Source organism: Spermophilus citellus, assembly GCF_964194105.1.
Source record: "Spermophilus citellus genome assembly, chromosome: 10".
In the NCBI taxonomy this organism is placed as follows: domain Eukaryota; kingdom Metazoa; phylum Chordata; class Mammalia; order Rodentia; family Sciuridae; genus Spermophilus; species Spermophilus citellus.
In genome coordinates, this window is record NC_138197.1 from 89,394,039 (window position 1) to 89,417,238 (window position 23,200).

The 23,200-nt window shown below is 36.3% G+C and overlaps 1 protein-coding gene across 3 annotated transcripts in view; it reads right to left on the minus strand.

Annotated features, from left to right (window-relative positions):
• The window catches only part of BEST3 (bestrophin 3), a 51,609-nt gene extending 41,986 nt beyond the window's left edge, over window positions 1-9,623 (minus strand). Inside the window, exons 1-4 of one of the 3 annotated variants that reach the window (XM_081309472.1) lie at window positions 9,385-9,623; window positions 7,518-7,686; window positions 4,092-4,186; window positions 3,403-3,636 (exon numbers count right to left, since the gene is read on the minus strand). In XM_081309472.1, coding sequence (XP_081165598.1) covers window positions 3,403-3,636; window positions 4,092-4,186; window positions 7,518-7,669 — 481 coding nt within the window. In that variant the 5' untranslated portion in view covers window positions 7,670-7,686; window positions 9,385-9,623. Of the gene's footprint in view, window positions 1-280; window positions 420-3,402; window positions 3,637-4,091; window positions 4,187-7,517; window positions 7,687-9,384 lie in introns of those variants that run through there. The other 2 variants (XM_081309474.1, XM_081309473.1) reach the window with 2 other exon arrangements.
• Window positions 9,624-23,200: the final 13,577 nt, after the last annotated feature.

Here is a 23,200-nt window from a genome sequence, read left to right on the forward strand (position 1 = left end):
TTTTATTTATAGTAAAAATATTTAAAAAATAAGCATCCCAGAAAAGATTCAGTACTTCTCTAACCTAAGTGAAAGTACATTTAAATGTAGGTATTTAGGTTCTACATCCAATAGTTCTGATCCAGCAGATCTGAAGTGGGGTCCAGGAAAATGTATTTTAAATAAATAACTCTGGTTAGTCAAGATGCAGGGGTCTGTGGGTCAGAGGATTAAATCTTGAGACACATGAATTTAAATATACATCAAGGAAAAAATGTATATCAAGGAGTGAATGACTCACTTCCAGATTCCTTGGAATAGTCTGGGTTTCTGTAGTTGGGAAGAAAGAAGTATTCCAATATTCCAGGCACCCTCAAAAGAGAAAAAGCCTGGATACAAGTCTGTGCAGACATCTATCCACATTTTAAAAGGAGTAGACCCTGTTATAAAAAAAAATACACCAAAAGGAAGTGAAACTATGTCATTATCTAATTGCTGCCCTTTATCTACTTGCCCCTCAGACCAGGGCACAGCTCAGCCTTCTGAGTTCATGTCTGACTAGACCCCAGAGCTTTTCCATTGCCAGCCGTCTTGGTTTCCTGAGGTGCTTTGTATATGAAGGTGACACTAAAAGGTTAAGATTTGCTTTTGAGAAATGGGCCCAGTATCTGATTCCTGTCAGAATATACTCTCTTCGTTCCAAAGATGCATCCAAACTAGAGAAATATTACCTTTATTCATCCAAGGACACTTATCAATTTGGATGGGTTAGACTTTTCTTATTTGTCTTTAGGTCTTTCTTTAAAGGTGATTTTTTTTTAAATCCAGTATTGGGGGAGTTGAACCCGAGACCTTGCACAGGCTAGGTAAGTGCTCTACCACTGAGGTACTACAGTTCTTTAATTTTTTTTTTTTTTTTTAATTTGAACACAGTTTCACTAAGTTGCCAAGGCTGGCCTCAAACTTGTGATCCTCTTATCTCAGTCTCCCAAATTGCCGGGGTTACAGGTGTGCATCACCTGACCAAGCCCATATGTAATTTAAAAAAATTTTTTTTTTTAGTTATAGATGGACACATATATTTTATTTTATTTTTTTAATGTGGTGCTGAGGATCAAACTCAGTGCCTCATGCATGTGAGACAAGCACTCAACCACTGATCTACCACCCCAACCCCATATGTAATTCTTAACATATTTGATTCTTTAGGTATTAAGATAAAAAATTAAGTTGTCAAATAGCATTTTTAACTTGATCATTCTGAAGCAGGATTCTACTTTAAATGTGGAGGACAGGGGGAACTAACTTTTTAAAAGTTCCTTCTAGTCATACATTATGATATACCTATGCATTTGCCAGGCCATTCATCCCTACACTTAAATCCTTCATTAACTCCTTGCACCTTGTGACTTTCTTGCATCTCACTCTATATTCCTAAAAACATCATTTACACCCCTCCTTCTTTACTTCCATCTTGACTTTCGCAACCTTCTGGTCAAAGTGGATCAAGAAGACTCAGGATGTCATATCCACAAATGACAAAGGTGCTATTGTTTTAGATGATTTCAGTAAAGTAACAAGAAACGCAGCACTTACAAAATGACAGACTTTGTTCTGAACACTCTGCAAATATTAAGTTATTTAATTTTCATAATTAGCCTATATGGTACTTAAGGTAGGTGCTATTATAAGTTACTATAAGCCCATTTTATAGATGAGGAAACTGAGGCACAGGTAAGTTATATAACTCACATAAGGTCATATAGCTAGCAAGATTCCAACACTGACACTATGATCTTGGTCTCTACTTATGTTGCCCATCAAAAAAGACAAAATGAGCTGGGGCTGTGGCTCAATGGTAGAGCGCTTGCCTGGCACACGTTGAGGGCACTCAGCACCACACAAAAAATAAAATAAAGGTATTGTGTCCACCTACAACAAAAAAATACATATTAAAAAATAAAGTATTTTGCCCATTTTAATTGTTTTTTTAAAAAGAAGACAAAACAATACAAGCCAATGCAAATATTATTCTTCATCCAAAAAATCTATTTTCAAGGACATTTCAGAAAAGAAAACTGGAGATTGCAATCTAATTTGAGACCATACTCAATGTATCAATCATCTCATGGTTCTTATATTGTCTGTATATGCCAAGAATTATCTAATTTAATCCTCACCCTATTGAAGGCTGATTTAACGGAGCCTTTGCTAAATATTTACACGCCAAAGAGAATCATCCCTCAAACATAATTTGTTCTCAGCATACTGTATCCAGGATCCCAGATAGAATAATTGTATCTACTTTGAAGCATAGGAGAAAACAGATCTACACTGAAACAGCCTTTCACTGCCATTTCTTAGGATCTGCTTAGATGAAAACCCACATTGCTGATTCTTGCCAGAATCTACTTATGCTTCGGGAAAAGTATTAACTAGACTTCCGGCCTGAATTTTAATTCTGGCTCTTCCACTACTCAGCTGTGCAATTCAGGACAATTGATAATCTCTCCAAATCTGTTTTCTAGAGGTCCAAATGAATAGCTATAAAAGGAAATAAGCTATAAAGTACTGGAAAATTGTATGGTAGCATTACAGGTTTTTTTTTTAATAAATTGATGATTGTTACATTTATTTTAAATTTATTTTAAAGCAGCCTCCTCCCCTCCCCCTCCCAAGTAAAGTTTTCGAGGGCAAGGCCTATGTCTCATTCATCTTTGCTTCTTAAGATTGCTATGAAAGGAGGGGTAAGAGAAAAATAATACAAGTGAAGAAATGATTTACAGTAGAGGGGTAGAGAGAGAAAAGGGGAGGGGAGGGGAGGGGAGGGGAGGGGAAGGGGGATAGTAGAGAGTAGAGAATAGGATAAACAGCAGAATACATCAGTCACTAGAATGGCAATATGTAAATCAATGGAAGTGCAACTGATGTGATACAGCAATCGGTATACGGGGTAAAAATGGGAGTTCATAACCCACTTGAATCAAATTGTGAAATATGATATATTAAGAACTTTGTAATGTTTTGAACGACCAACAATAAAAAAAAAAAAAAAAAAAAAAAAGAATCTGGGGCTGGGGTTGTGGCTCAGTGGCAGAGTGCTTGCCTCGCACATGTGAGGCACTGGGTTTGATCCTCAGCACCACATAAAAATAACCAAAAAAGATATTGTGTCCATGAATGATTAAAAATATATATTTTTTTAAAAAAGATTGCTATGAATGGATAATTATGATTGCAATGAATTCCACTATTGTAATGTATGTAAGAAATAAAAATAAATAAATTAAAAAAATTGCTTCTGGTATAAAATAGATAAACAATGAATGTTTCCTGAGTGAAAGAAAAAGAGATTTTCCCAGAGTTTTGGAGGACCCTATCTCAGTTGAGAAGTGCTGAGGAAGGTTAAGCCATTCACAATACCTGCTTCAACTACGTGGTCCATTGTTGGAAACCTTTTGTATACAGCCGTGCTCACAGAGCGGAAGATGAGCAGGGATGTGAGATTTACATAACGCATCAGTGTCCTTCTGAGAAGGCGTCCATGCTGGTCACTTCCGTGGACACTGCTGGAGATGAGGAACATCAGCCTGTCAGGCCAGGGCAGATTCACAAACTGGTTCCACCATCGGTTCACTACTAAAGTAACATAAAACCCTGTAGAACAAGAGGAAATAATAAAGCAATTTCTTAGCAGCAGACATATTGGTGACACTGATGCTTTTACAGAATTTTAGCCTTTTTAGGGGTTGGGAATACAAAAATATGTAGTTATCTAAACCTTAAGATTTTGACCTCCAGAAAAAGATGTCACTTGTGCCTGGTAATGTCAGGCACCCAGTAAGTGGGTATTAGAACTATAATACTGATCACAAAAATGGAGAGTTAGTGAAGAGAAGGCTTACAATAGCAAATTATTACCTCAAACTTGCTTGGTGTTAATTTAGCGAAAGCAGCCCTGAAGGCAAACTTTATGGATGATTCTGGTTCTAGTGCAAGCATTGGCTTTTCAGGCATGCCTCTCAGCTTAGAAACACTCTCATGCAGAGTCATCCGTGTCATCCTAATGGAGACAGTTGTGTGGCTGCATTCTGCGTGTGACCTATACTTACCAAGCACAAAGGTTACTGGAATTTGTTCAGCATATCTGTCACAGTAAATTGATAATTTTTCAAAGTAACGTTTTTGGGCTCCTGTAAGTAACAATCTGGAGCAAAAATAAAATGCACAGCCCTTTATGATATTATACTTCTGCACCTGCTTTGCAAGTGACATTAAGTGCAAACAATTAAGCACAAATATTCTCAGTTTTTTTAAGGAGCAGTAACTTTTTCCTTTTCCTTAAGCTGATATGCTCAAAAGCTTTTTAATTGCTTAATGTTTCAAGTACTAAAGTTTTTAGTACATAAACATTATTTTCCATTAAATTGTGGTATTTATTAACCATTTTATTTTAAAAATTTTATATTTTTAAAGTTTTATATAATTGGCTCACTGGATTTGGAGCAAGGTACATTATAAAATAGCCCTTCTTTCAATTATTCATCAGGAATACTTAAAAAAAGAATATTGATTAAATGGATTAGCTGTTAAATCATTATTAAGTAATAACATTTGATATCTTGACCTTACTTTCTCCTGAATATGCTACTTAGCACATTTTGGATTATATATATTGTAATTCAAGGGATCTGAAATTTGTTTATTTTAAAGCCCACAATTATTTGAAATATAAACAAAATAGATTTAACAATCAGAGGTGAAAACTTTTATTATTACATTTAGTCAATGTCTTAACCTTGCTATTATAGATCTGACCCAACCTGGCCAAACTCATTTTCTGGTATTGTTAACATAATTTCATCTAATGAAACCATTATTAATATTTATGCTGCAGGGAGGGGATTCAGAGTCAGAAGAAATGTCCAAAGGCAGGTTAATAATAATAATCAAAATACAGAAAGAGAAGCCACACACATGGTGAATTTGCATAAATCAGTGAATGCAGCTGTTCCAAAGGACAAAGGACCCCCAGGAAAAATCTATTATAACAACCGTCAAAGTCCCCTTTGGGCGAGTAGAACAGAAAGCAGAGGGGTTTTGAAGTAACAGTGAGAAACCAATCAGATTGCAGGTGGAACACTGATAGAAGCTGTTATTGATGAAGAAATGTTTGAGATGGGCTTGGAGTTCCTGTCCTGGCTTTAGAGGAGGTGACAGAATTACTAAAGTCAGGTGAAGCTGACAAGAGAGGCATTTTTACTGGTTGGACAGGCCTATCAGGGTCATACTGATGATCAACAAGTCACAATCAGATGATTTTCCAATATGTAAGTAGAAGTGGTCAAAGAGTATTTAAATATGGAAAGTATGGATTTTAGAGTCAGACAAAACCCAGTTTTAATCCCAGGTCTGCCATTTATAGATTTGGACTTTGAACATGTTTTTAAGTTTTTTCAGTTTTCTCATTTGTAAAGGGGGATAATAATACTACATATCAGGGATGTCATAAGAATTAAAAATATTATATAAATAAATAACTTTTTAACATATGGCCTCATACTTAAAATTATTGGTATTATAGCTAACTGGCCAAAGAAAAATATTTATTATAATGGTCATATAGAAAATTTAAATAGCTAGAAAATACGATAGAGATTATTTTGCCAATTTCCTCAGACAATAGGAAGTGGTAAAATCAAATCAATGAATCCTGTTTCTTCCTTATAATTTTTGTCAAGTGTAACTATTTGCTTATAACAGGATTCATAAAAAACTGAAAGTCATTAATAGACATGAAAATGAAACTATGTTTACATTTTTCTACAGATATGTTTGATTTTCTTGACAAACTCATCCTATAGTTCTTGGTAAACTTTTGATTAAGATAAAACAATCTACTTTAACAAACTTTTACAGTTGAACTTTAAAAAATGAAGGGTAATCATTGAATTAATGGTTAATAAATGTATATGCTCTTTGGCCTTTGGAAAAAATATATGCATACAATTTTGAGGGGAATAGGTATGCTATGGGGGAGAAGCTGAGGCCCAATGAACATTTCTGGTGACATTGCAACTGTTCTAAGGACTTTTCTATTCTAAGCAGCAGCAGCAGCAATAAACTCACATTAGTAAAAATAAACTAATGAGATAATTATCTTGGAACATCATTGTGTCTTCCACCATTTCATATTCTGAAGGCTTAAATGACATAAATAAATTGTCAAAATAGTATCATGTAAAACATATCTGAAAAAATTATTAGGGGTTTTTAGTAAGACTTTCCCTCTAAAGATATTCTGCCAACATGTACATAAATATGTACACCTGCTTGGAATGGTAGTTTTGATACACAGCAAAATAGCTCTTCACATTTTACTTTTTATAATAGTCAACCAGATAAATTAATATCCTCTTCTCCAAATGGAGTCTTATTGCTGTAAGGAAGAATGTAGATAAGAGCAATGATACACAAATTTGTCTATCTGTATGCAGAGGGAAAATAGACTGATGTATATGGAAAAGGTGGAAATACAGCCTCAAAAATCTTTAGCTTTCTCATTTCAAGTTTTAGCTTCCTCCAGAGAAGAAAGGTATACATTCAATTTTTAATTAAAAAAGACTCATAAAGCTTCCCCTTATCATTCTGATAAAATTTTATTAATGCTATAATTTTTAGTCATAAAAGTTTTCTTAGACATGACATTGTTCAAATTTTCTATCAATATGACAGACATAGGTTGTGATGTTACAAAGAATAAATACCTCCTTTTGTGAACATAACATGCCCTGAAATCAGAAGGTATAAAGAAGACAAATTAGGGGAGGGGCTGTAGCTCATTGGCAGAGTGCTTGCCTAGCATAGTGTGAGGCACTGAGTTCAATCCTTATCACCACATAAAAAAATAAATAAAATAAAGGCCTGATGTCCATCTACAACTACATTTTTTTAAAAGAAGATAAATTAGTGTCTAGGCCTTAATTCTTTAGTTGGGGCACTGGTAAGATTGAAGGGCACGATCCTGGTTAAGATCTCATCTTTCCAGGCAAAAGGAAGGAAAGTTGCCTGATATGCACAATCACAGACATGTTAATTACATATGGAACTGCAGCAAGCTGTCAAATCACACCGTCAAACTATGAATGACATCATTGAGAAGCATACATAATAATACCTCTGTGGACTTTGCCTATTCAAAATCATCACATAGTAAGGATTTAAGTATAAATCTTCCAGTTTAAGTCTATAATAATACTCTTGAAGTGCAACTAGTACCACATCACATTATGACCAATTAATGTCGGGCTGGAATGGGAGCCCCTTGACCCTGACAACTACAGTTTGTTTAACATCCTAAAAAATGGTTAGGTATTGGATTAAAATACCCTTTCCTTCGGAGAAGACAACAAAGATGTTCATGCAAAGGAAGAGGTTACATAATGCAAAAGTCAGCAGCAATTAAAGGGTTTGGATTTTTGAGACTGTATTCTTACATAATATTTGATGGCCATAAGGAGACATGCAAGGCAAAGTACCTGTACACCAAACTTATTGCTGTGTAAAGAACAGCAAAAACAATAAATTCCCTGTATAGGAGTTTGTAGATGCTGCCTCTCCACTTGAGAAGTAACCTATGAAATCCAAAAAAGGTCGCATTTGCTACTTTACTGGAGTAAGTGACAGTCATCTTGGATAGCTTTTTTTTCTAGAAGAGCAAGAAGACAAAAGACAAGTGAAAAGTTAAGTTTAAGATTAGGCATAAATCTGTGTATCAAAGGAAACTCAAGCCAGTAGCCAGCCAGTCATATCCTTTTTTTTTCCCCTCCACGTTTCTTAGTTTGTACAATTTGAAACTTGAGGATAAACAACAGCTCAGAGATAGGTCTTTTAGAGGAGAAGCGGAGGAAAGGAGTCTCTGGGAAGAGTTATGTTAGAAAATTTTTAAATTGCCTTTCTAAATATTATTTTCAGACTATATAGCTATTGCTCAATAAATATGGCATATGAGATATGTTGTAAAATTACCAACATAGTTTCCTAATCCATAGGAGGATTTAGGGTATTGATATGCTAAATTAACTGACATTTTCAAAACTAGTGGCCAAACTTATTGTTTGGGCTTTATCTGATAAAGTATGTAAAGAGCTACTTATTTCACCTTAAACTTTGTACAGGGACGTTATGGCTCTCCTAGAAATCAGGATATATTTTTGAAAAGAAGCAAGGCCTTCATGGGAACTTAATTGATGGGTCAATTTGGTGGCTTTATTTGCAAGTCAGTATCTCTCTGGTGGTGTTTTCAGTGCATAGCACTCTGCTTACTTCAAAGGTAGCCCAAATTTTGGGCAACCGTAATATTAAGAAGAATGCATTTTTCGGCTGAGGTTGTGGCTCAGTGGTAGAGCGCTCACCTAGCACACGTGAGGCACAGGGCTCGATCCTCAGTACCACATAAAAATAAAGTAAAGGTTATTGTGTCCACCTACAACTAAAAAACAAATTAAAAAAAAGAGAATGCATTTTCCCCATGAAAATTCTCACAAAATGCTTAAGGATGGTTGAATTTCTGTTTGGAGATGAAAAGAAGGAGGCTATTATGGAGTTCTTTCTACCTGGATCTGTTGCATGGATGTGGATTGGATGAAAATAGGGCTTCAAAGCCTAGTTTTCATCGAGTTCTTTGGCATTCAAACACTTATCACTGAGCTGGTAAATATTTAGGGTTTGAGATAGATGGTCAAAAGCTAAACTTTGAAAATCCTGCTCAACTACTGGCTAAATGGATCCCCTGCAATAAAATGAAATTTCTCTGAAATCTTGGCTTTTTTAGGAAAATCTATGAGGAGGGTATTACAGAGCTTCTTAGACTGACATCATAGAGCATTCAGGTAGAAGTATCTAGTAGACACACACACACACACACACACACACACACACAATTCTGTAACAGTTTATCATATAAAGCAAGCTGCATTGTATGTTTCAACATAAACAAGGAAATTTTGTCTTTATCTAGACGTGGGAAAACAACTCTAATTCACCCATTTTCTCTATAAATGACACAGCACTTTAAAAAAATTACAAATATTTCCAACATTACTGATTTTAATAAAGGAACCAGGGTCTTTGGCTAAGTACTCGGCATTACGAAAGGATGGGACTCATGCCACAAAACTGGTTTCATTTTTCCATCTTTTCCTTGTCTATTTGTATAAAGTGAACACAGCCAACATTGAGAACGGAGCATAAAAAACATTAAGCTCATTTCATAATTTGTTCTCATAGCTATGGTAGTTTTAAATAATGTTTCTTTCATTTAGTAGTTCAGCTTTCTATTTAGGCTCTAAGATCACATAGAGTTGAGATCAGAGTTAAAATGCATAGGTTGATCTGTGCACTAACCTATTTATTTGGAGTCTCCAACAGGAAAGAAAATCTTCAAATTTCAGGCTCCGCCTGAAGAGATGCTTCAGGTCGGTGCTGCACTCTTGGTTTTACCCTTCACTCATGGACAGTAAGATTTTCTTTCTGTTTTCTGGCTACTGAGAGGATCCAGAGTGTAACAAGCAGAAGGGTTAAATGTTTTTCCACTTGTGGAGGCCTGTTTATGCCAATTTGCCCACTGATGACAGTAATAGCTGGAACAAACAGAAGTGACAGCTGCTGATGGTGCTTTTTTTCTATCTATAATTATAACTCCACCTGCCGCCCAAAATACTCCTTTGAATGAGAAGTCTGGGGTGACGTGAAGGATGTTGGGTTGTTTAAGTCTGTTAGATTCACTTCAACTCCATCCTGGGATCAAGGAAGAAAGGTCCATTTCCCCCAAAATGTTCTGAAGAGATTCTACCAACCAAAAGGGGAATTAGAACAGTCTTTTTGTACTTGAAATGAAGAATACATTCTTATGAAGCCATAAACTGGTGAAGACAAGAATATAAACAGGATTTTCACTAATTTGAGAGGTATTGAGAATGTTCCTCCATTATAAGCAATAAGTATATGAGAGAGAGAGAGAGAGAGAGAGAGAGAGAGAGAATGAATATGAGAATGTGTCTGTGTCTTGAAAGACCATAGAGAATTATCACATGTGATGGCTTAGTGTAATGGAAACAAGTAACACACTGATTCATTATGCTTATTATCTTTCCATGGTTAGCCAGGAAATTTTTAAATTATTCAAAATGTTTTCTGATAGATTGATTATACATGCCTATCTTCCTTCTTTTCTTTTCTTTTTTTGGTACCAGAGATTGAACTCAGGGATGTTTAATCACTGAGCCATATCCCTAGCCCCTTTTTGTATTTTATTTAGAGTCAGAGTCTCACTGAGTTGCTTATTGCCTCGCTAAGTTGCTGAGGCTGGCTTTGAACTCTCAATCTTCCTGCCTCAGCCTCCCAAGCTACTGGGATTACAGGCCCAGCCTCTATTTTCCTTCTTAAAAGAGACAGTTCAGCAGCATTCTTTAAATAATAGACTAATTAATTTTAGGGCCAATTCCTGAGACCTTTTCAACTTTCTAAAGTAGTGTGTACCAATCATTGCACATAAGTGAAAAGAAAATGACTTTAAAATAACATCTATTGTCATGGAGAAAGATTTGGAATAAAATGTTGTTTTTTTAAAATTTTTATTGTTGTTTTTTTTTTAAATTTTATTGTAAAATGTTGGTTTTAAAGTCAAGAATACATATGATTATTTTTCTATTCCTAAGTTTTATATGCATTTGGCTGGTTTCTTTGTCAAACTGTAAGTACATTAGATCAATGACAGAGTAGTAGGGGTCTGATTTCTTGCCCCATCTCTGTTTATGGTTTCAGTATGAGGCCTATAAATAATGGATATTCAATATGTATTTGCTATTTATCATCACATCCTCACTATATTCCTTCTGTTAGTACATTTGGGGGAATTTTTGAAAGTATATACACAGTGCTGCACATCCTCTATTTGGGTTGCCATGAAAAGTATGGATCTGGATGGATCTGATGTTACATTTACCAAGGCTTTTAAGACTGATCAATATTGGGGACTTTGAGCAAATGTAAGCTTCAGTGATTACAAAATAGCTGGAAGTATTTTGTAAAATTCTAATTCCAATGTTGGAAGTATTCTGTAAGATATTTCCTTCTCCTGCATCCCCTATTGGATGTGTGGTAGTCCCGGAACGCCTCCTCTGTGAGGCGCCATAAGCCACTGTTGTCAATCTCATTTTTAAACGAACATAATTAAGTTCATTTCTACTATCAGGTTGTTTTTCTGGAATGACTAATTAATGGTTGAAAAGAGCATTCTGAATGCAAATTAGTCAATAATAATTAAACTGAATGGACAAACTCCCATTGTTGAGCTTTGACTCTTGTGGCTATTTCTAACAGATATGGAATTATGCCATTTAGAAATTAACTCCTTAGAGGAGGCAAGCCACTATAGATCTTTTCAAAATATCTAACAACACATCAAATTGCAGTTTATCTTATGTAACTTTTGAAGAAAACTTTAAAATTTTTTATTTAAAATGACATTTTCTTCAAGATTCTAAATGTAACCTCATTATAAAAAGTAAAAAGTAAAGCAACATATAAAAAACAGAATGATACTCTCTCATGCCACTATAGAGGGGTGTTATCATTTTGCCTAAGGTTCATCCTTCTAGACTTTTGTGGAAAATATTTTATCTCTATAGTTAACAGCAAATGACATGATAAACCCTGAGGCAATCTCAAAGCTCTGTGGAATAATGATACCAAGATTTTTTCTTGACAGCAAGCATCAGGTTATGTGATTTCTTGGGTTTTTCTGTTTACTGACTGCCATGATGCATATTTTTTTAACAACCACATCACAAGCAGCTAGTTGGGATAAGTCATGTGGCACCCCAGGTGTATGGAGGTTTTTCTGATACATGTTGTTGGATATAGAATTCTGCCCCATATCAAACCAAACAGGGTAGAACACTTCTGCAATTAATATTCTCTCTTTGATTTCAGGGGAGAAATAGCAAACCCCTAGGACTAGAAGAATTATTGAGTTTTATAGCTTCAGCTCTAAACCCATAAAAGACTGGATATTTGAGGAGTCATCATTGCTTTTCTTGCATAGAGTAACTGCCAACTCAACAAAACAGCAATGCATTAGTTCAAATTCTGAAGGTTATGTTTTTCTAATGGAAGCTATGGAAACTTTGTTCTATTTTAGTGATAAAAGCTTAGAGCCTAGAGAGTTATTACTAGCTGAAAGTGTATCCTGTACTCTATAATCAATGACATTTCTTAAATGGATGGTACTGCTTGGCTCAAATACATTCCAAATTGCTAAAGAAAAAATATTACAACATAGAACAGATTACATATAAATTCAATTTCACAGAAGAAGCTTGTAAACTAAATACATTGTGTAAAATAGCTGTGACATTCTACTTTGCCACCAACGGTAGATGGTGATAGAAATTATATCATTGTGTGGGTAAAGGGAAGACATAGGTACATAAAAATTTTCTGCATAAACATGGATGTCTTTACATGTTTTCTTATGCAGTGAAATGCATGTGAAAATGAATAAAACACTTATTGACTCTAGTTCTCTAATATGATACATTGAACATTCTTCAGACAACTTTTTAGGTTCATAACACATAATAGCTCCTTAACAGTGATACTGATGGACACAGCAGTGGGTTTGGAGTAAGGGAATGAAAGAGAAACTTCAGTTTTTGCTTCACATAATTTTATATTATTAAAATAATATATCTGCATATTTAATAATATGAATTTTTTTTATTTTATTGATTTTTAAAAAATAAATGACAGTGGAATGCATTACAATTCATATTACACATATAGAGCCCAATTTTTCATATCTCTGGTTGTATACAAAGTATATTCACACCAATTTATGTTTTCATACATGAACTTTGGATAATGATGTCCATCACATTCCACATCATAGCTAACCCCCTGCCCCCTCCCTTCTCTTTCTACTTCTTTGGCCTATCTACAGTTTGTCTATTCTTCCCAGGCTCCCTCTCCCTATCCCACTATGAATCAGTCTCCTTATATCAGAGAAAACATTTGGCATTTGGCTTTTTGGGATTGGCTAACTTCACTTAGCATTATCTTCTCCGACTCCATCCATTTACCTGCAAATGCCAGATTTTATTCTCTTTTATTGCTGAGTAATATTCCATTGTGTATATATGCCACTTTTTAAAATCCATTTATCTACTGAAGGGCATCTAGATTGGTTCCATAGTTTAGCTATTGTGAATTGTGCTGCTATAAAGATTGATTTGGCTATCTCCCTGTAGTATGCTGTTTTTAAGTCCTTTGGGTATAGATGAGGAGAGGGATAGCTGGGTCAATGGTGGTTCTATTCCCAGTTTTCCAAGGAATCTCCATACTAATTTCCATATTGGCTGAACCAGCAATAAAAATTTTGATTTGACATAACTTCCAAATTTATACCTCCAATCTGGATCTTACTCTTAACTCCATGAACACCTCAAACCCAGCAGGCCCCAAATTGGACTGATCCTTTTCCTCAAACATGCCTGCAACTATTCCCATCTTAGTTGATGAAAACTTTTTTTTTTTTTTTTTAAAGAGAGAGTGAGAGAGGAGAGAGTTAGGAGAGAGAGAGAGAGAATTTTTAATATTTATTTTTTAGTTCTCGGCGGACACAACATCTTTGTTGGTATGTGGTGCTGAGGATCGAACCCGGGCCGCATGCATGCCAGGCGAGCGCGCTACCGCTTGAGCCACATCCCCAGCCCTGATGAAAACTTTTTCCTTCCAAAAGGCCGAAAACCTCATGGTCATCCTCACCTCCTCTCTTCCTTTCATACCACAACCCAATCTTTCAGCAACTCTGTTGGCTCCACTTTCAAAACACACTGTCTCCTCACCAACCCTTCTCCCTAGCTCCCTTACCCTTCCCTCTTCAGAGCCACCATTATTGTTCTCCTGTGTTACTCTAGTAGCTTCCTGACAGGTCTTCCTTCTTCTCCACCTGTCCTTTTCAATTTGTTCTAACATGAAAGCAGAGGGATCTTATCAAAAGGTAAGCCAGGAAAGCCATGTCATTCCTCTGATAGAAACCCCTCAATGGCTTCCTGTTTTTCTCAGAGTACTAGCCCAAGTTCCTCAATGGCCTGCAAGTCTCATGTGACTTGCTCCCATTTCCTCCCTGGTCTCATTTTCTATTTTTCTTTTTCTTTTTTTTATTGGTTATTCAAAACATTACAAAGATTTCAGAATCACATTGGTTACACATCCACATTTTTACATAATGCCATAATAGTAACTGTTGTATTCTGCTACCTTTCCTATCCTCTACTATCCCCCTCCCCTCCCCTCCCATCTTCTCTCTCTACCCCATCTACTGTAATTCATTTCTCTCCTTATTTTTTTCCCATCCCCCTCACAACCTCTTATATGTAATTTTGTATAACAATGAGGGTCTCCTACCATTTCCATGCAATTTCCCTTTTCTCTCCCTTTCCCTCCCACCTCATGACTCTGTTTAATGTTAATCTTTTCCTCCTGCTCTTCCTCCCTGCTCTGTTCTTAGTTGCTCTCATTATATCAAAGAAGACATTTGGCATTTGTTTTTTAGGGATTGACTAGCTTTACTTAGCATAATCTGCTCTAACGCCATCCATTTCCCTGCAAATTCCATGATTTTGTCATTTCTTAGTGCTGCATAGTACTCCATTGTGTATAAATGCCACATTTTTAAATCCATTCATCTATTGAGGGGCATTTGGGTTGGTTTCACAGTCTAGCTATTGTGAATTGTGCTGCTTTGAACATCGATGTGGCAGTATCCCTGTAGTACGTTCTTTTAAGGTCTTCTCATTTTCTATTTTTCTTACCTGCGGATTAATCTCTTCTACACTTGTGTCCTTTTCTTTTTTTTCATAAACACATCAGGCATAGTCGCAGCTTAAAGGCTTGGTGATGGTGGGTCTTCCTGCTTGAAATGTTCTTCCTCTAGATATCTGAGGGTCTCCTTCACTTCTTCCAAGCTTGCTCAACTGTCTTCTCAATAGCTGATCACCCTACTTAAAACTACATACTGCCCCTGCCCGCCACCTCCCAACAGCACTCTAGATCCCCTTACTCTGCTTGGCTTTTGCATTTTCTCTACACCACTTATGGGGTTTGAATATACCCCGTGATTAGCACATTTATCGTGTTTACTGTCTGCCTATTCTATTCTACTAGGACAGAAGTTCCATGAGGGTAGAGAGCTGTTGGTTTTGTTTGCTGATGAAAATAAAGTTCTTCAAATAGTGCCTCATTGAGTGAATAAATTTTAAAAGAGACCAGAGAGGCTCCCACTGTTTCTCATAAACGTGAATTTCATGAGGACACATGCCATGGTTATTATGGCTTATATCCAGTGTCCAGCAAAGTGCTTAGCATCTAGAGTCACTCAGAAATATCTGGGGAATAAGTAAGTGAACATATATTTTTATTCAGACATTAAAACTATCTTTTTCATATAAATTGTTTTCATATAATAGTTTTTAAAAGGCAATGTTTTCCCTATGAGGTATGGGTTTTTTAGCACTCTGGAAAAACTAAAAGACAGACAGACCCTTGAGTACCGACTTCACATTCTTTCCATACCGTGGAATGCTTTACCTGCATTCTGTGATACATTTCTTCTGAGTTTCTGCATCCTTTGCTAATTCAAATAGGGAATTCAGGGTAGGGGTATGAGTGCCCTCTCCTGCCAATCCACCTGAAATACTGCCTCTCACCTTCTTTCTTTTCTTTTTTTCCCTTTCCTTTTCTCCATCTTCTTCTTTTACTGTCCTTAGGAGATTAAGACTAGGAGATTACTGCATTGGAAACAGCAATATAACATCTGAAAATGGATAGAAACAGAAATAAATTGATTCCTTTCACTTCCTCTTCACTACTCCATTGCATCACTATATTACAGATGTAAGACTGAGCACTCCCATGATGCTTCACAAATGCACCCAACACCCCTTTTAAGATAACATTAAATAATGTCAACGGAAGAATGACACAGTAAATGATGATGGTTTACAAGTAGTGGTGACTTTCTTATGGCTCATAAGGTACCTCAGAGTTCTTGACCTTGAATGCTTTCTAGCAGAGGGGATAAGAGAGTTGGTAAAGATTAAATTATAAAGGTCCTTTAGTGGAATTTTAATGACCAACTTCCAGCAGCAAAATAATAGTATAGATGTGCAGATGTTCATATTTACTGCTTGATGGTATCTCAGAACACATTCTGATATATTTTAATATATCTGTGAGAGAAAAATGGAAGTAAATGAAGAATTATGTATACTTCCTTTTGTTACTTTTTACTACCCTCTATGTACTCTGATAGTTTGGGGATGACTTGTGTTCTCCTTCATCCTGTTTTCCTCATAGATGATTAGATTAACTTAAAACAACAACAACAACAGAAATGAGTTGCATGAAGCACACTCAGAGGATTCAGCTTGAAGTACACCTTACACCGTCCTATAAAAACATAAAATCCTGCTTTTAGAAACATAAGATGCTGTTGAGTAATGACAAGGCTACTTTGTCATTTAAAACATTCCCTTGTCTTAAAAAGGTAAAAAAAAAGAGTAAGTTTTACACAAGTTTCTTTTCCTCATGGTAAAAATCCAGGTGGTTGTTTCTTTCTCTTAGGCTTCTCTTTGAAAACCCTTTTAAGAATTTTTTCCATATTTTTATTTATCATTACATTATTTAAGAGAATCAGAATTCTTCCTTGCTAACTTCATTAATATGCAGCAAAATTACATATAAACTAATATTTTAACCCAGTAGTTTCATTTCTAGGAATACAACTCATATACACCTCCAAAAACAACAAAGAAAACCAACCCACATATGTGCCAATACATTAATTGCAACAATGCTTGTCATTTCAAAATGTTGGAAACAACACAAATGTCTATACTTAGGAGAGTGGCTAAATCAACTATGGTACATTCACAAAATGGAGTACTATGCAGCTACAAAAAGAAACAAGAAAAACCCTTATGAATTGATAGGGAGTGACTTCTAGGATATATTAATGGTGAAAAAAGTGCAAAAAACTACTCATAGTAAATAAACACATGAAAATATGCTCAACAACATTATTTACTAAGTTAATACAAATCAGAGTGACAATAATATGTGACATCACACTCAGAATAGCTATAAAAACAAGCAAAACAGAAAATTACAATTGTTGGTAAGGATATGAAGAACTGAAACCCTTTCACACTGCTATTAAGAATTTAAAATGGTGCAGCCACTGTGGAAAATGGTTTAGTGTTTATTCAGAAAATGAAGTATAAAATTGCCATATAATCCATCAAATCTACTCCTAAGTATATATCCAAACATACTGAAAAATATTCAAACCAACACTTGTACATGAGTGTTCATAGCAGTACTACTCACAATAGCCAAAAGCTGGAAACAATCCAGATGTCCATTAACTGATGGATGGAAACAAATTGTGATATGTCCATATGATAAAAGTTATTCAACTACAGAAAAGAAATGGGGTATTTATACATGCTAGAGTGTAGATGAACCTTAAAAACATTATGATAAGTGAAAGAAACCAGATATAAAAAGTCACATATATCACGATTCCATTGATATTAAATATCTAGAATAGGTACATCCATAGAGACAGGAAACAGATTTGTCACTACTGGAGGCTCTGGGTAGGGGGAAATGAGCTTGATGGGCTTTAAAGTTCCTCTTGGGATGATGAACATGTTGTGGAACTAGACTGAAATTGTGCCACATTGTGAATATGATAAATGCTATTTTGGAGACATTTAAAGTGCTGGACTCTACACTTTTAAATTATTAAGTTAATGTAAATTGAACGTCAATTTAAAAAAGAGTGAGGGCCTATAGTGTGCTACTTTTCAGGAAAGAAAAGGGACACAAAATATACTTATATCTGATTACTTGTGCAAAAGAAATTTGGTTATTTGGGAAACAGGTGGAAAGAATGAGGAAGTGGGAATGGGGTAGGGTGTGACATTGACTTAATATACTTTTTGTACAGCTCTGACTCTTAGAATGACAGAAATACTTTACATACTCAGTCCCCTAAAATAGTTAAAAACAATCAGGATGCAGAAGAAGCCTAATTAGAACACAAACAGTAACAAATTGATTTAACTCTATTACAAATGAATATCATAACCATACTTAAGGAGTTGGAGAAGAACCAACTAACTTTGGAAAGCAGTATTTTGACTATATAAACACAAAGCTAAAGACATAAAGAACTGGACCCAAATAGTATACTCTGGTTAGTGAATTTGCTTTCCCCAGAGGTATGGGTTAGCAATTCTGAAACTACTTTATATGCATAATAGTATTGAGCAAATAAGGGTTCTTCAGAGAATTGATGATTCTAGAAAAAATAAGATGAGCCTGAACATTTTGTCGTGCCAGAAAGTAGGTGTCTCAGTTATTTTTCTGTTGTTTTTATAGAGATCACAGATTGAGTAATTTATAAAGACAGATTTACTTGGCTCATAATCCTGGAGGGTGGGAAATTCAAGAGGATGGCACTGGCATCGGACAAGGGTCTTCGTACTGTGTCAACACCAAGTGAGCGGCCTGAGAGAGCCAGCATGAGGAGCCAGGCTTGCTTTTGCAGCAACTAGCATTCATGATAACTAATCTACTCCCACTAGGACAACTCCATTCACAAAGCTCTGCCACCCACCTACTCTTACTAGGCCCCACCTCCTGATGCTCTTACAGAGGGGATTAAGTTTCCAACTTGTGAATTTGGGGGGACACATTCAGACCATGGTTGTAAGAAAATACTAAAAAATGATGGGGTATGTCCAGCTGACACAGAAGTCAAACAGAAGGAGCTCCCAAGGAAATTTAGGGCAAGTTGAGCTCAATAATAAGTAATGGTAGTAATGGCTTATAGCCAGATAATAAAGTAAATATTTTTGAGTCTATGCTGATGTGAACAAATAAATGGAGAGAAGGACCAGCTTTTAGTTAATAAATATAGAAAGACTTATGGATATTTTTAAAAAATCACCATTTGGAATCATAATAAATATTAAAAAGTAGTGAAAGTTCTGCTGAGAAATGGGACAGTCACATAATCTCAAAGTTATCTCCCCACAAGATACATGTAGTTACAAAGAGAAAAGTAGAAACATTACAGAGATGAAACTTGGCCAGTCCCACATAATCAAGCAACCGAAGCGAACTTTTCCAGTTGTAAGTCATATTGATGTTATGGACCCTTAACCTGACACACTAAGCAGGCACATCACTACTGTGATATTGTTGCCCAAAATGCATAGTCTCAATCAAGTCACGAGCAAACACTAGACAAACATGAACTGAGAGGCTACAAAATGACGAATCAATACTTTTTAAAAGGGTCAAGGCAATAAAAGGCAAAGGGAGAGGACTGTCACAGATTGGAGGAGACTAAAGGGACATGACAACTGTATGTTGGATCAGTTAGGACATTCATAGGACAACTGGTAAAATTTGGATAATTAGTAATGCTGTATCAGTGTTGGGGTTATAGCTCTGTGCTAGCATGGGTGAGGCCCTAGGTTTGAGCCTCAGCACTGCCAAACAAACAAAAAAGTGGTAGTGTGTCAATGCTAACTTCCTAGCTTTGATGGTGGTACTAAGGTTAGGTGAGATATTAACATTAGAAGAAGCTAGGCGAGGGTATATGGAAACTCTACTATTTTTCCAACATTTTTGTCTAAAAATTTTCAAAATAAAAGTAAAAATGTAACAAGGGGTTCCACTTAAAAATTTTTTGTTTATTTTATTTGCATTGATATGTGACTGGGCCAAGATTCTGAAAATATATTTACAGTGACATTACTGTTTCTTTCAAAAGAATTTTAAGGGCTTAAGGAAGGACTTTGAGAATGTGGAACTGCCTGTGGTCCTCCCCCCTTCACAGAGAAAAGATAAACAGGGAAATGGCAGGACTGGAAGTGCATGGGAGGATCCAGTATGGATTCACTGGGGTGGAATTATCTGAAAAAATGTTACCACCCCATGTCTGAATGGGAGAGGGGAGTGAGAAGTTACCGAAACCTAGAAAGGGCAGTTGAGTGAAAAGAATGCCAGACAGGCTCTGTGACTTCAGGACAGGACATTACTAATCCATAGTATCCAAGCAAGGGAGCTAGTTAATAAATAGTTCAATTTTATTCCCCTTCTGCCTTCTAAGCTCTTGCTGGGGACTCCGTGATTGACTATACCTAATCAGAAGCCAGAGATCAAGGAAGCCTGTTATTGTAGTTTAAACATATTCACTTGTATGGGTCTAGTGTAGGGTGGGGAATTTTAGTAGATCTGGATGAGTGAAGGAAAAGTATTCAGCATGGAGATCACCTATTCCACCCCTCTTATTTTGTAAATGAGAAAAATAAGGCTCTAAGAAGTAAAATTATTTAACACAAGGTCACAATAGAAGTATGGTAGAGTTGAAAACTCATTGGTTTGCAAGTTGGAAGACCTAGGCTCTAGTCTTGCCCGGGTCACTACACTAGGCTTCAGTTTCCGTATCTGTGAGGAATGGGGGTGTCTAAAGAAATGTTATTCAAATTTGTGTACACATATCTCTGGGTAAGCATAGAAGGTATATGAGTATGGATAATTTTAAGAGAATAAGTTTCCAGACCCATAAATTCCTTTTATATGCTCTCTCCTAGAATTAATCTGCTTTACCATTCATAATTGTCCTTCTCCTACTTGATAAAAGAAAGGTATGTCTTGCATTCAACTTACCTAACTCAGGGCATCAAACTTTTGGGGCACCAAACAAAGGGGCCTTTTGAAAATGCAGAAGTTGGGCTGGGGATGTGGCTCAAGCGGTAGCGCGCTCGCCTGGCATGCGTGCGGCCCGGGTTCGATCCTCAGCACCACATACCAACAAAGATGTTGTGTCCGCCGAGAACTAAAAAAATAAATATTAAAAATTCTTTCTCTCTCTCTCTCTCCTCTCTCACTCTCTCTTAAAAAAAAATGCAGAAGTTTTTTTTTTTTTAAGTTGTAGATGGACACAATGTCTTTATTTTTATTGACTTATTTTATGTGGTGCTTAGGATCGAACCCAGGGCCTCACGTGTTCAAGACAAGTACTCTACTACTGAGCTACAACCCCAGCCCCAAAATGCAGTTTTTGAGGCAGATTCCTTTGATAGCACACCAGAGAGCTTCCATTAAGAGATATAGAAAGAGTAGCACTTCTCCTGGCAAATGTATGTGTACATAATCTTTCTCAGAAGGGCGTGAATTCCTTGAATGAACATTTCACATTTTAAACATAAGGTGGAAAGTGGGGTTTTGTCCACTTAAGGAGAAAGAAGATTTTAATCTGATTCAGATGATGAGCCTTAAGCTTTTCCAGGAACTGGTTGTGCTGCATACCAGGCTGACTGGCACACCCACGAGTGATAATATGCAATTGTCTCTACTCTTAGACATGTGGTTTTATTCTTGTACAGACCTCTGCATCTTCACAGACAAACTAATTCACAATGAGCTAGATGGAACCAGAAGCTTCCAAGACCAGTTATCACTTTCCTTTGAACATGTTTAAACTAGGACACAGGAATTGCTACTCTGGGTCAGCCTTATTTAAGATTCCTCCCACTCTGTTGTCTAGTTGGAGAGCTGCAGCGCCTTCATGATGCCAACCTCAAGGTTAATAACTTTCAAGTTACTATTCATTGCCAATTATGGTTCCGCCTTCCATACGGTTCTCTAAATACTATTATTTAGATTATTGAAAACACTATCACATTGAAACTAGATCTCCATCTCTCACCCTGTGTGAAACTCAACTCAACATGGATCAAAGACAAAGGAATTAGGCAAGAAACTTTGAAACTGCTACATGAAAACATAAAGTCAGTACTCTATCATATTAGTGCTGGCACCAACTTCCTCAATAAGACCCCTAAAGCTCAAAAAATAAAACCAAAAATCAATAAGTGTGATACCATCAAATTAAAAAGATTCTGCACAGCAAAGGAAACAATTAAGGGTATGAAGAAAGAGTCTACAGAACGGAAGAAAATCTTTGCCAGCTGCTTCTCTAACAGAGGATTACTATCCAGAATAAACAACAACAACAACAACAAAAAAGCCCTGAAAAACCTTAACACCAAAAAACTAAATAACCCAATCAATAAATGGACAAAAGAATTAAACAGATGTTTCTCAAAAGAAGAAACACAAATGGCCAACAAAAATATGAAAAATGTTCATCATCTCTAGTAATCAGGGAAATGCAAATCAAAACTATACTAAGATTCATCTCATTCCAATTAGAATGATAATTACCAAGAACACAAACAATAAATGCTGGCAAGGATGTGGGGAAAAGAGACACTTCTACATTGCTGGTGAGACTGAAGACTTGTACAACTACTTGGGAAAGCAGTAAGGAGATTCCTCAAAAAACTAAGAATGGAGCCACCATTCTGACCCAGTTTTCTAACTCCTTAGTATTTATAGTATGCTGACCTAAAATCAGCATACTATAGCCATGATACCATCAGTTACCAGTGATAAGTCCTGCTTCCCCACATGTTGAAGAGTAACATTAGAGAAGCACGCTGAGGCAAGCATATAAAGCAGGGTTTATTTAAAAAGGGGTAACATAGACTTCTCCTGGGAGGGAGAAGGGGGCCATAGCTGGTATCCTGGTGTCCCATAAAGTGAGCACGTTCTGCCTTTTTATATGTCCTAGGCATCCTTTTTTCTCCTGCTCTGTTTACCTTCTCTCTCTCCTTCCTGCTGGTGGGATGGGCAAAAGGTGAGAAGCTGATGGGCCAGAGGGGCCAAGGTGGAGTGATCCCTGCAGGAAGGGGAACCCGGGTGCATTAATTAACAACTTTTACAACTCCCTCTAGGGAAGGACAATTCCTGGGACAGATTACCTTAGCAACCGGTTGGAGTAGGGGCAGGTTATCTTGATAAGGGTGGGGGAAGGGCTCTGAAGGAATTAATATTTCAATTCCTCCATTCTCTGGATCTGACCCTTACCTATCTGCCTGTCTAATTCTGGCTTCATTTATACAGCCATCTCAATGTTTATAGTACCACAATTCACAACAGACAAATTATGAATGGATAAATAGATAGATGGATGGATTTAGAAACTGTGGCTTATATATACAATGCAGTGTTA